Source organism: Pyxicephalus adspersus, chromosome 4 (genome assembly GCF_032062135.1).
Source record: "Pyxicephalus adspersus chromosome 4, UCB_Pads_2.0, whole genome shotgun sequence".
Classification (NCBI taxonomy): domain Eukaryota; kingdom Metazoa; phylum Chordata; class Amphibia; order Anura; family Pyxicephalidae; genus Pyxicephalus; species Pyxicephalus adspersus.
Genome location: NC_092861.1, coordinates 6,677,998 through 6,692,941, shown reverse-complemented (window position 1 = coordinate 6,692,941; position 14,944 = coordinate 6,677,998). Strand labels below are relative to the sequence as shown.

Here is a 14,944-nt window from a genome sequence, read left to right as displayed (position 1 = left end):
GACATATGGAGTGTGCAGGGTATATTGGATCTGCAAAGGTACCCTAAACTCACAGCATAATGGTGCTGATGCTATCACGTTTATGCCGCATCAAGGTTTGCAAATTGCCAGAAGAAGATTGGAGGCCATTCACACTGCAATAATTTGCAGTGTGTTAAGAGAGGCCATTGTTTAAAGAGGAACTAAAGTTAACCTTTAAAAAGGCAGGGCAATATTGCTTCTGTCTCTTCTGCAAAAAGCATTCTTCTCTGCATAATTGCTCTCTATCCGTCAAATCACTAAGCTGTATATGCAGTTACGATGAGTTACGTTATCTTGGCCCGGTCAATCAAGATGGCTGAGGATCGTAAAGAAAAATAGAAGATGGTAGCGCCTGGGACGGGACAGGTGAGTATAAATAGGGTTTAGTTCCACTTTTTCTACACCAAATTACTTCAAAAACAAGCAAAGAAAAAAAAAAGCAGCATTTTTGGCAGTGTATAGCAGGGCACCGTATATCACAGCTCTGCAGTGAAACTGTTTGAGGATAAATAGCACCACATCACAGCAATGTGTATTTAGTGTGAACTGGCCTGACAAGAAGTATCAAGGGTGGGGGTGCACTGGGGCGGAAACTGGAGTTGGGATTTATATTCAGTCCTGGATAAGGCTTCATGCTGCCATATCATCATGGATGTCTGACAGTCTTCTGAAACTCAACCTGGATAAAACAGAACTTATCATCATCCCCCCTCACATTCCAAATCTCCCCCTGACATATTTCTAACTGTTAACTGCCCTCCCCACAGGCATGTTGTTTTGGTGTCACCTTCGATTCTGCCCTCTCATTTACCCCCCATATTCAGAACATTTTCAGTTCCTGTCACTTTCACTTACACAACATCTCCAAACTCCGCCCCTACCTGTCCCCTGAGACCACAAAACTCCTTGTACACACTCTCATCATCACTTGTCTGGACTACTGTTACATCCTCCTCTCTGGTATTCCACTAACCCAACTCTCTCCTCTACAATCTATTATGAATGCTGCAGCCAGACTCATCCATCCTTCCCTCCGCATCTCTTCCACTGCATCTCTTTGCAGGTCTCTACAATGGCTTCCATTTCATCTTAGAATCATATTTAAGCTCCTGTGCTTTGCCTTCAAATACCTACACAGTTCTTGTCCCACTTACCTTTCTGACCTGGTGAAGAAACCCCCCCCCCCCCAGCTGCTCTCTTCACTCCTCCAATAACCTACTAATGACTTCCTCACTTATAACTTCATCATACACACGGCTCCAAGACTTCTCTAGAGCCGCCCCAACTCACTGGAATGGTCTTCCTATTCGGCTTGCTCCTACTTCCTGCTCATTTAAAAAAGCCCTTAACACCAATCTCTTACAAGTCACTTACCCATCTTCTTCTGTCTCTAAAACCCTCACTACTCACCCACCATTTCAAATCCCCCCTTCTGTATGCTGCTTCCCCACCTCCTAGATTGTAAGCTCTTTGGGGCCGGGTCCTTTCCTCCTCCTGTATCACTGTATCTGTCTGTCATTTGCAACCCCTATTTAATCTACAGCGCTGCGTAATATGTTGGCACCATATAAATTCTGTTTATTATATTTATTATTAATAATAATATGACAAAATGGTGTGTCATTTGTCTATATTAAATCAATTGTTTTCATTGCTGCTGGTGCTGTGAACATTTGCATAATGTCAATTTAAGAAACGTCCCCTATACAAGGACTGACGATGTATTATGCTAATGGTTTTGTGTTCAGAAACAATCATTAAAATTTGCATTCACTTTTTACTATAGCAGCATTTGGTGCTGTATGCAGCCTGGTCTGTCAGTCTGTACACGGCCAGGGTGATGGACTGGATCAAGACGACCCTTTATTGCCTTATTCTGATTCAGGTCGTCTTCTACATCAGTGCTGATGACTATGAGAACTTTCATGGAGAAGATTATGTTGTGAGTAGAAAAACAACTTTATAATTACTTTATTGGGAGAAATCAGTACAATTTTTTTAACATAAAATACAATGTATTCATAGCCAAGTCATGTAATATTAGAACGTGTGTCAGGTTTTAATTGATGCTTCCCCACTGGAAAGCTCCCTCTAAACATTAAGGCTGATAATGCAATAAATGGAAAAGGCTTTGTGCACCCATGTAAACTGCATTTCCAATGTACTTACCTCTTGCTCTCCTGATCTTTATAACTTCTGCAAACTACATTTCTAAAGTACTTCACTCCTGCTCTCCCAGTCGTTACACCCAACCACCTCTCTGCTCCCTTTGGAGCTCCCCACACCTTTTTTTTCCTAAATGTGCATACACTCATTTTCTACAGTTCAGAGCACAGTTCCAACCTCTCCTCTTCTTCCGCCAATGGTGGGTCAATTGGTGCAGGAAGTGGAAATATATACGTATGACATGATATGGTCCTTTTCTCTGAAGCATACTCTGGTGAGTCCGCAGTGGGCAGGATCTTTGACCCACTGAGCTCACAAGAATTGGACTTAGTGATATTGGACATCATTCAACCCAGAAAATAGAAAAATAGTGTTGGATTGCAGAGGAAAATATCTGCAGGGTAGTGCTGAAGGTAGGGATGAGTATTTCAGCCAGAGCTGTTCTTTTTTTTTTAGGCATGGAGCAAACAAAATATATATAGTGTAGTTACGCTTTACCAATTTCAAGCCCTAATGAAGTGAGCTTTGCAGAACCGTGAAGTGAGTTGGCTCTTCAATAGCTACTGTGAACAATAAATATAAAACAGAAAGTAATGGAATAAAAATTTTACAGCTGTTACCAGAATAGGAGTTGGAGACAAACCTAATGGAACCAGACCAAATGTTTAAACTGATGTTTGCTGATCTACATGATTGTACCAGTTAGCGTTAGGTTAGGGTTAGTGACCACTGCATGATTGTACTGGGTTAGTGACCACTGCATAGTTGTACTGGGTTAGTTACCACTGCATGGCTGTATTGGGTTAGTGACTGCTGCATGGTTGTACTGGGTTAGTGATCACTGCATGGTTGTACTGGATTAGTGACCACTGCATGGCTGTACTGGGTTAGTGACTGCTGCATGGCTGTACTGGGTTAGTGACCACTGCATGGTTGTACTGGGTTAGTGACTACTGCATGGCTGTACTCTGTACTGGGTTAGTGACCACTGCATGGTTATACTGAGCTACCGTAGTGATCACTGCATAGTTGTACTGGGTTAGTGACCACTGCATAGTTGTACTTGGTTAGTAACTGCTGCATGGTTGTACTGGGTTAGTGACCACTGCATGGTTATACTAGGTTAGTGACCACTGCATGGTTATACTGAGCTAGTGATCACTGCATAGTTGTACTGGGTGACCACTGGATCAGCAGGACAACTCGGCAAGTAATATTTATAGTTGGAGGTATAGGGACATGTAGCCCCTTTATTTCTCTTTTCACTGGTTCCCTTCAAGCAGCACCAACCCATGCAATATTCGTCTTCGTCTTCATAATGGACATAGGTTGGTGGAATTTGCACGTTTCAGAGGGGATTCTATAAAAACAGCTGAATACTCAGATAAAATACAGATATGGTAGGTCTTTTACCTGCCAAAGGATTTCCACAAATTTAGTTCTGGGAATAACAAAGTTCTGTCACACAGACAGGTAAATGACACCATTTGCTGATAAGAAATACAGTGGGTTTTATCTCTTTACCCCCTACTTTCTGGACAGTTATTGTGACTGATACATTTAAAGAACAGTAAAGAACAATGAGGTCAACACTTAGCTCCATCCAGTTTCATATCAACACATTTGCATGCCACACATCTGATTGGCAAGTGATCACCTTCCCTATACCAAGTCAAGTTCACATACTTATGTTAGTTGCATAAAAAAGAAATGAATATTATTATACTGAGTACAAAGTTGCATGATCCTCTGTCTTTAAACATGACTCTATTCAATTATTAAAACACAGATGACAACCCTAGGTGTATATAATTTAATTCGCCAATTTACTTTGCAAATCAGTGCAGCACATTATGGAGGATCTGTTTCTCGATTTGAATATGTATTTGTCAAGCGTGTTGTTATTATCAATCTGTCACTTCTCTGTAAACAGTCCCTGAGCAGCGAATGCAAACCATCACACCGTATCCATTACAATGCTAAGAGATATGGATTATTAGCCTCTGCATTTTTCTCTTACAATGTAATTCAACCTACATGATGCTGCATATTTATAAAACAACACATACATTCACAAATTAAACACTGCCTTTTTGTCTTTGCAAAATTCACTTAATTTTTCATCTAGAATTGCTCACACATTTGCCTGACTGGGCAAAGTCCTGGCTAGGAGATAAGTGTGCATAGCTGCTTTCATCCATTCAGATCTGTGTGTAATTTGGTCTCCTGTGATCTCACAACACGGGCTATTTACACCATAGTAGTAACCAAGTCTAGTGCTTTGGTAGTTTTTATTTTATATACATGTGCGCTGCACTATGGAAAACAGACAAGAGCTATTTTCCACAACTCAACACAGTATGCATATACAATATGTGCACCGCACCCATTAATGTATTATCTGTATAATAAGTAAGTACATATTAGATGTCAAGTAATTTACATTTTAATGAACGTACTTGGCCTCATGAGTGACATGTGTATATGCCATGTTAAAAAAAAAAAAAAACATGCATGAAGTTGAAGTGCACATATCCAGAACCATTACATTGATTGTGAGAAAGATGGCTACAGGTGACATTCCTGGTAGGACAGGAAACCAGGGAAAAGGAGAAGAGCTACAAGTGGCATCCACAATGCAATGACCAAGACTGGGTGGAGGGCTGCCACAGTGAACATTGAAGTAGTTAGAGAGAATTAGATAAGCAACATTTCACTTGTAAATTACCTACAAAATGCTAAGGCTAATAGGAATATGAAGATTTGCCATTGTAGTCTGATTGTGTTCATGGGCAGCTCAGTTGGCTCACTTTGGCCTTTGCAGCTCTAGGCCACAGGCTCATATCTCAGCCAGGACACAATCTATAAGAAGTTTGTATGTTCTCCCAGTGTTTGAGTGTGTTTCCTCCCACATCCCAAAAAATATTTCGTTAGGTTAATCAACCTTCCATTTAAAATTGTCCGTAGACTTTATTAATGACATATGACTATGGTAGGGACATAGATTGTGAGCCCATTGGAGGGACATCTTGTGACATGACTATGGACTTTGTAAAGCACTGCGTAATATGTTACATTGTTAGCCATGTTGAAAAAAGTTCATAAATCCATATAAATACTGGCTAATAGTAATCATTTCCCAGTAAAACACCTGCTGGCTTAATCTATTGAAAGGGCTGATAGAGGTTCAATGAACAAATATGAGAGGCTTCATTGCTTTTAGAAGGGCGCCAAGCAACTTTTCTAAAGGTACAAAATCATTCAGGCATGCCTAAAAAGTGGCATATTTTGGTAACAAGAGAAGAAAGTGTATTTATCCTTTAATGAATAAATATCCCACATAAAAAAAAACACCGTCTGGTGTACCAATTACCAGCCGAGGAGGTCTTAATTTGTCCTTCTACCCAGATCACTGCATGGTGCCAATTGGCATATAGATAAAGAGGTCGATGCGTGCAATGAGCGCTATTGAATGCACTGACTTTGGTCCCTGATGGTGATATGTGTCAGAACAGCTAGCTGTACTCTATACCAGGAGTGAATGTGGCAGCAACACAGAGACACAGCAAGCAGACTGCTGACACCATATGCAACTGGGTGACAACAAAGAAGCATTAAATGCGGACAGCTGCTCCCTATAACATGAAGTTTCAAAAATTGAAATTGACCAGTATAGTTTTAGTTACAAGGTCAGAAAGTGTGGAAAAGTGTCTATTTGGCACTCCGTAGTTATGATGCCCAAGCATCCCATAAAACCCCACTCCCATCAATCCCTCAGAACACAAACTTTTTATATTTCTAATAAAATATTAATGGAAAGAAAAAAATTTCAGTGATATAGTTACAGCTATTTGAACCTCAGGTCTTATTTGTATACTAAAACTATTTTGTCATATTAACTCAATGTCCTTTATTTAGGACATTTTACCTAAAAGATGATTTAATTTAAAATTTACATGATAAAAGTACTGAAAAGCAAACTGTAAGCAAAATGGAGGAAACATCAGAAAATAAGGGGGGAATGCTCAAAATTATACTCAAAAACATTGCACAGCGCAAACTCAGATTTTCTAATTTGTTTGTTCACAGATGGAATACCAGCCATTAGATGAAATCACAGAGAAGAACGAAACCCGGAACAGGAGATCGACATGTATGAACAGTAGTCAAAATGAATAACAATAAACAATAATACCAGAGGTTTAGATTTAGAAAACACTGCTTAGTAATAATTCAGTATGGAAGGATTCTTGATATGAGTGGTGTTTTGAAAAATTAGTACTCCCATCTGTAGGGATCCAAGCTAATCATTTATTAAAATTCACCAGGGAAACGCAACACATTTCAGGGGTTACAAGATTTTGTGTATTATAATCTGCCCAACTTCTGGATTGCACCAGATGTTCCTGATGAATTGTGATACATTTTTAGTCTGGACCTTTATAAGCATAATAGTGCTACAATTGCTATTTTTTTTATTTTATAATAATAGTGCTACAATTGCTATTTTTATTATTTTATAATATTAGTGCTACAAATGCTATTTTTATGTTTTTTTAAAGCATTTTCTTTTTACTTTATTCAGCTTTTTTATTTTTTATTTGTTTTTCTATGTTTTTTAATTCTCCTTGTACTATTCTAACTGGGAAAAAAGGGTTAAATACAACTAATATCAGAAGAGAAAGTAAATATAAATAAAATATATATAACAAGGAACATGTGCAAAGCAATATGGAAAGGATTTGAAGAGCAATTTAAATATCATTAGAACAATTTGGTTGAAATGCTCATTGATGTACATATAAAAGGATGCCTAAATATTTATAGCACATTGTGAAGGATAATTCTATTCTGGTAAATTAGGTTTTTGTTTTAAAAGATTTTATTGGATGATGAAAAAATAAAGAAATGTTCCGATACAATTTTTAGGCATGAAGTTGACAATTTTATTCAAGTACCATTAAAGTCCTGGTGACTTTTGTATTTATTAGCTTCAGTTGTTGGGGACGTGGTACTAGTGACCCTCTGCGTTCATTATTTATTTCAACCATGAGAAGGTTTTGTAAAGGTTTACTGTTTTGAAGCAAATTTTTGCCAAAATTTTGGTGGTGATGAATTGAATTCTGCAATTTTTGCTCATTTGTAGTTACTGTACAAGAATAAAAAAATGATCAGGTACTGAAAATCAGTAGATTACTGGTTAAAATTAAGAATGTGCCATCTCTTCTTCTCTCTCCACAGCACAGATAGGTTTATGCTACTTTCCATTCTTGTTCAATCAGCGCACCTACAATACATGTACTACGGATGGCGGGACAAATTTTCTTTGGTGCAGTCAGACCTATTACTTCGAGAGAGATCTAAAATGGAGCTTATGTACCAGCATAGGTAATGTTTGTTCTGACATGCTGCCAAATTATAAAACTAAAAGTGTAGGGCTCAACATAGCAATCATAGAAGCTGCTATGGGAATCCGGGGCAGGAAGATTTACCGAGTGATTGTTCAGTGATTGTGCAGAGCTGGCAGAAGAACATAGCAATAGGTATTATTTTCCTGCTTACAGTCTTAAGCTGCGTACACACTTCCAATTTTTATCGTTTTACGAACGACGAACGATCGATTGGTCAAAAATCGTTCGTAAAAAAAGTAACCAACGACGCAGACGAACGAGAATAGTCGCTGGAAATGGACAACCGGACCGGCGGATCGGATTGGACGACGATCGTTTACCATCTATCGTGTGTACGGTCGTTCATTGATCCCCCCACCATCCACAACAATAATACAAAATATATCATCAACCACAACCACACCCTCACCGTCCACAACAATGATACAAAACATATCATCAAGCACACCCCCACTATCCACAGCAATGGTACAAAATACAACATTAACCACATCTCCTCCATCCACAAGCATGCCCACTGGATCCACAATGAGCGTCCACATGACATCTTCCTTACCTACAAATCCACCGTACTTAACAAGTCTTCCACCATCTACAGCTGGTGTCCAAACAACAACATCACTCACAACAAGCGTCCAGTCTGTAACAACAAAAGCTTCATCACCACCAACCACAAGTGTGACATCGGCATTGACCTCGACTGGTACACCTACCACAGCAATTGTTTCCACACAAAGTACAATCCCTCCACCATCCTCAAGTTCTTTGCCAGGGTCAGGCACAATGTCTTCTACATCCAGCACACTTGGCTCCAGTAGCTGTAAGTAATTGCATTCCACTACATTTTATTGTATTGACTTACTGAAGGGGTTAAAGCTGTTCACTTTGCAAAGCCACTGTTATTAAATATGTATTGTTCATTTCAAATACCTAATCACGTTGGAGTAAAAAGCTTCACTGTATTTACCAACATTCAGTTTGCTAGGTGAACTCTCCCTGACAGCCTTCAGCCAATCAGTGTGTGGCTCACTAATATACCCAGCAGACATAATTTCCATTTGCTGATGGTTGTCAGGGGCAGGACCCATGTTGAACTAGCTGATTTGGGCAAACATGGAGTGTTCTTTGCACAGTTAACAAACCAAACCTGGCATATTCATGACTATGGGGTAATTTATCACAGGATTAAAAACCTGTTTCCCAGAAAAATAGTTTTATTTATACACAAAACACCACTTTTAAGAAGGTGATCACCGGATTTATCAAGGGATGATCTTTCTGATCCCTAGTGTGTTTGAACCAATCATTCTGATTGCTATATTTGATGTAGTAGCAGTAAAGCGCAGCTAGAGGCCGCTACTGGTACATGTAAGTCTTTAGCCACATTAGTCCTTCATTGTGGTGATACACTTACATGTAACACCAGTGGCGCCTAGTGGTCACTCACCACTACTACAAGTGAAAAGTGGTAATCAGTTATCCATTCATGTGAAAGGACTTTCTGTTCATCAGTTTGGGTTTTAACAAATTACTAATCATCAACATAAGCTGGTCACAGAACAGCTGCCTGGCTATCTAGGGGGCAACTGTTGCCTTCAAAAAACTGCCACTGTGCCAGGAAAGCTATGGGTTCTGGTTGGCTTTTCTTCTCCCTCCTTCTGGTGGACCTCAGATCCCCAGAATGATCCTGGGCTCCATGAGTTCCTGCTCTGGCTATACATGCAATGGAGCCTATAACGCCACCTGCTGGCTACAAATGAGGATATGCATTCTTTCAATGTATAAATGAATAATGACAATTGTGTTTCCAATGATCTTCTATGTGTTCTAAACCAGCCACCAGTATGTACATCATAAACAAGGCCGATCTGCAGCTCTGGATGGAACAAGCTTCTGCAGTAAGTTCAGATTTTTACCTTTTAAAGAATAATGCAATGACAGATCTTTGCAAAATGACATATGGTTTAGAGCTACCAGGAGCAATGTGGACATTTCATATTATTAAAGACTGATTTCAATTAGATAAACCCAGCCAGAAAATTATCAGTTACAGTCATGAGAAAAAGAAAGTGCACCTTGTTTTATATTTAAGGTTAATCAAGTCAATAAATTAATCTTGAGAAAAACATTTTTAAATAGACCCCTTAAAACGTTAGCCATTTTTAGTTTATGTGGATCTTTTCACTCAAGATTCACAGTGTACAGTTTGCCACCATACAAAAATAAATAAAAATGTAGGATTACATACACTTCATAGCATGATCACATGGATTACATGGATTTTTTTCCCAAGAAACACTTACCATAGCGTTCCTTATACTCAGTTTTAAATATACAGGTAGTCCCCGGGTTACATACAAGATAGGGACTGTAGGTTTGTTCGAGAGGGAATTTCCCTCAACTTTTCCCTCAAATTAGGAACTTTTGGGAAATGTAAAGGGGGACAGTTCCTCCAAATAAGGGGCAGATGAGGGGTATAAAAAAGGACAGTCCCTCCAAATCCGGGGCATTAGGGCGGTATAAGGAGGGAAAGTCCTTCCAAATCAGAGACAGTTGGTAGGCATGAACAGGGACAGTTACTTCATATTAGGAACAGGTGTTAGACATGAAAAGTCCCTACAAATATGGGACAGCTGGGGGTATGAGAAGGGACAGTCCCTCCAAATCAGTCAAGTAGGCAGTATGAAGAGGGACAGTCCCTCCGAATCAATACATTAGGGCAGTACGAAGAAGGACAGTCCCTCCAAATCAGTCACAGGTAGGCAGTATGAAGAGGGACAGTCCCTCCAAATTAGTCATGGGTAGGCAGTATGAAGAGGGAAACTCCTTCCAAATCAGGACATTAGGGTAGTAACGAAGAAGGACAGTCCCTCCAAATCAGTCACAGGTAGGCCGTATGAAGAGGGACAGTCCTTCCAAATCAGGTCATTAGGGTAGTATGAAGAGGGACAGTCCTTTCAAATCAGTACATTAGGGTAGTATGAAGAGGGACAGTCCCTCCAAATTATTCAAGCGTAGACAGTACGAAGAAGGACAGTCCCTCCAAATCAGTCATAGGTAGGCAGTATGAAGAGGGACAATCCCTCCAAATTAGTGGCAGGTAATATGCATGCTGATCCCTGTACATAATTAAATGTACATTACAAATAAAAGGGTCCTTAGTACAGCAATCTTCCTGTTAGATGGGGGGAGATGTGTAGTACACGGACACATTTTGTGATAATTGGAGGGTTATGCCCTATTATTCCTCTAACCACTGTCCTGTATTTCTAGAACCAGCTGAATTCAGGAGGACTGGATGTCATAGAGTCACTCTGGAGTTATACCACCGGCCACTCTGATGGGTTCCAGGAAACTGAAATTCCTCTAGTTTTATATATTTTAGGAAACATCACCAAAAAAGCTCAGCTGTCCAATCTCAAGTTTAACGTGATCACAGTGGAAGTAAGTACTGTACAGATCAGAATCAATGGGCCAGATCTATTAAAGCTTCACAAGACTGGTGAGGATAGACTATCATGGGAGAACCTGGGTGATCCAGCAAACCTAGAATGAATCTGGTCCAGGATTTAAAACAATTGCCAACATTTAGAAAATTATGTATTTAAATCTATTCCAAGTTTGCTGGATCAGATCAGATTCATCAGTCTGTCTTTCCCAGTCTTGGAGAGCTTTAATAAATAAGACCCAGTCTATCCTTTCTTTCCACCAGTGGGTGACAGATATCTGGAGCTCACATAATAGCTGAGGTAATGAAACAGACCAAAAAAGCAAGGAAACCAGATGACAGAGGGAGCAGTGTACTTCATGTAAGAGGCACAGAAGAGGGTCTTTCTCTCCCCTAGCTGAACAAAGTACCTGAATTTGTCAGTTATACAGAAGATACCTTGAAGCGTGCAGACAGAACATGTTATTAGAAAAGCCCAACATTCTTTACACACTTTATGTCATCTATGTATACTATATTAAGCGTTAATTGCAACCTACAGGTGTAATACAAACAAATTAACAATATCCCATTCATATAATATTCTAGTAAAAATATTTAGTTCATTAACCTCCCTAGCGGTGCATTTCTGACTGGATTTACATGTCTAAAAGTGGTACATTGTTTTTCATGAAAATGTATTTTACAGTATAATAAAATAGTATGAGTATAATAAAGTTTGAAACACAAAATCATGTAAAAATAATATATTAAATATATAAATATATATTTTTTATTTTTTTTAATTTCTTAAAAATAAATATTATACTCCTACTAATATATTATACTGTAAAATAAATGTTCATGAAAACAATGTATTGCTTTTACACATGTAAACCAATGTATTCCATTCAAGACAGTTATTTTGTATTGAATACAATACAAATGGATTTTGAATTTCCCGCCCCGCCAGCAACGTACACACGCACTGACGTCACCGGGAACTCCCAGGTGACTTTTCGTGTGCAGAAGACGCCAGAGGTAGAAGAAAGAAAATAGGGATCGCGGCGATGAATGACACGGGGTGCCGGCAGATCAGGTAAGGCTGTATTTACTATTACTTCCCATAGGTTTACCTACCCCCGGTGTGACTCAGGGGGACCGCTTTCAGCAACTTTTTTCTACCCCGAGTCACACTGAGGGTTACTGCTAGGGAGGTTAACACATGCCTACACACAGGTTTTTGTCATGCGTTGCTACACGTATTTTCTTAAAACTGTCTTTAAAATTAAAAAAAAAAATCATACTTACTTTGACTTCGGCAGAACCCTCGATCCCTCCACACCTGACCTCGATTCAGTCCTGCACTGTCCTGGATTCTGTCCTCGTCCCAGCCTGGAGGAACCACCAGGTGTCACCATCTTCTTTCTTCTGCTTACATCACCTAATCGGGTCGGGGATCGGGTTATGTATCATCCTGTAAATGTGAAAAAAAGTGCTGAAAAGTGAGATTGGCACTTTTGTTTCTTTGCAAGGAAGAGCCCAGAACTTGGACATGTGCAGAAGGAGCAGCACAAAGCTCTGGGCTCCCATTCAGTCTTTACTGCTGCGGCAGTAAACACACAAGGAGAGGAGCTCCCCCACCCCTTTTAATAAAAAAAAAGTTAATTATGAAAAAAACACATTTTTCCTTTTTTTTCAGCTAATTTTTTGGCACTAGTTCATATATGTACAAAACATAAAACAAATCAAAATCCATGGTAATGCACATACATTATGCCTTACCATGCATCGTATCAGCAGTTGCCAAGACGCAGGTTTTATTTCAATAGAAAACAGTGAATAGGGCTCTAAAAAAGTGATGGTGATAAAGGTATACTAAGAAAATTCCGAACATTTAGGTTTTTTTAAAAAATGTAAAAAAAATTGTATTTTTTTTTTTCTTTGGTGTGGTTATCTGACCACTATTTACATTGTCTCCTAATAATAAGTTAGGGTTGGAGGTTGGAGTTGGGACCACAGATATGATAATGCTCCCTCGTTAAAGATGAAGGTAAATCTAATGGAAAAATGGAACATACATAGGAAATGAAGACTGATTAATAAATGCTTTTAATAAGAACTAATGAATAGATTGTTATTGTGTTTTTAATCACACAGAAAGTGCTGTCAATTGCTGACCAGCTGATGACGAATATTTCTTCTTTGGAGCCCTCAGTCAGCCTGGAGTACAACTTTGGTCCTGAGTTGCTAGAATGTCTTGAGGGTATCTTCTCCGTGATGTCAGTCACCTATCAGCCTTTAAGTAAAGCCTACAAGAACTTTGATTTTTTCTGCTCCGTGTCCTCTTGCAAAGATCTGGAAGACAATAGAATCCTTCACCTTGACTCGTCGAAATCTGTGTCACTGAAGAATGAGACCAACAATTTCTCCTCTGGATGTTACATAAATTTACTTTTCATGTCCTACAGTCCTAAAAACTATAGTTTTACCAGCCTGTACTACAGTAACACAACAGACCCAAACTCCTATTTCTTAGCCAGTGAAATACAGATTTATGTGATGAAGATAAACAATGATATCTATCACATGGCGAATATCAACACAACCTTTACATGTGACAACAGAACATATGACCAAAGTGCTGTATGCGTCTTTTGGGATTTTCGTTCTAATAAGTGGTCATCTCAGGGTTGTGTTACCCAAGTTGTCAATGGATCCACCTACTGCAAGTGTGGTCACCTGACCTCCTTTGCGGTCTTAATGTCTAACTCCGTACCGGCAGATACTGTTGATTCAGTTATACTGGACTACATGACTAGAATTGGACTTATTATTTCCATAGTGTCACTCGTTGTTTGTATAATGATACAAGCGATCCTTTTAAAACACTCTATGAAAATGGCGGCTCAGTACAGACACATAGCCATCCTCCATATGTCTGTGTTCCTCTTAATTGGCATGATCTCTTTCCTAGCCTCCAGTTTCATCAATCACTCTGTTCAAGATCAGCTTTGTATAGCCTTAACCTTCTGCAGCCATTTTTCCCTTGTGAGCTTCTTTTGTTGGACCTTAGTTCAAGGCCTCTATCTAGCATCCCGACTTCTCTTTGTTTTCCACCATGTTACCAAGACTGAGCTTGTGTCTGTCTCTGTTGTGCTGGGATACATATGTCCGGTGGCCATAGCCGTGGGAACATTCCTGTTTTTTTTTCCAAAAAACTACCGGAGGGAGAAAGCTTGTTGGTTGGATGGCACATCTGGTGCCAATCTGGCATTTAATATACCCGTGATGGTAACCATGTTCATCAACTTCATAGTTCTTGCCGTTGTTATTCAGAAACTTCTGAGGCCATCAATCTCCGAGGGGAAGAGCGAGGATGAAGAAGTGGTGAAAAAGATGGCAAAGGCCGTTCTATTTTGTACCCCACAGTTTGGTTTGACATGGGCTATTGGGATTCCTCTCTACACTATCTCAGCAGCCCAAAACACTACAGTTCTACAGTACATTTTTGTGATCCTGAACCCTCTTCAGGTAAGTTTCGTTGAAAATCTTAGAAGAGATAGAAATGTTTTCACTTTATTATGTTTTTAATTCAGGATACATATCATTTTTGCAACCAAAGCCCTTAGGCCAATCTGTAGTAGTAATAAAAGGATATACTGTACACTATATAGTATGTAGACACACCTTTAAATCAGTAAATTTAGGGGCTTCTAGCAAAACATACTTTAAATACTACAGCATATAAAGACATTTTAGATTATTGTGTGCTTCCAATTTCATGGCAGCAGTTTGAGCCATGACTTTCCTGTTTTAGTATGACTTCCAGTCATCTTCATGAAGACATAATTTTGTGGGTTTGGCAGGAACTCACGTCACGGAATGAATGGTATAGACTGCATGAGTGCTTTCTCAT

General features: G+C 39.3%; 1 protein-coding gene across 1 annotated transcript; it reads left to right on the top strand.

Moving 5' to 3' along the window:
• Nucleotides 1-363: 363 nt before the first annotated feature.
• On the top strand, nt 364-14,869 carry LOC140329410 (adhesion G-protein coupled receptor F1-like). Its single transcript, XM_072409661.1, has 6 exons — nt 364-387; nt 1,907-1,963; nt 8,108-8,371; nt 10,872-11,042; nt 13,186-14,559; nt 14,846-14,869. Exons 1-6 carry the CDS (start codon nt 364-366, stop codon nt 14,867-14,869), a joined length of 1,914 nt encoding a protein of 637 aa, XP_072265762.1.
• The last annotated feature ends 75 nt before the right edge of the window (nt 14,870-14,944 follow it).

Excerpts from the sequence above, each read along its gene's own strand:
- LOC140329410 (XM_072409661.1), top strand. The coding sequence starts at position 364 with ATGGTAGCGCCTGGGACGGGACAG. Across the intron at positions 11,043-13,185 it reads TTAACGTGATCACAGTGGAA|AAAGTGCTGTCAATTGCTGA; the intron begins GTAAGTACTGTA and ends TTAATCACACAG. Across the intron at positions 14,560-14,845 it reads TGATCCTGAACCCTCTTCAG|TATGACTTCCAGTCATCTTC; the intron begins GTAAGTTTCGTT and ends TTCCTGTTTTAG.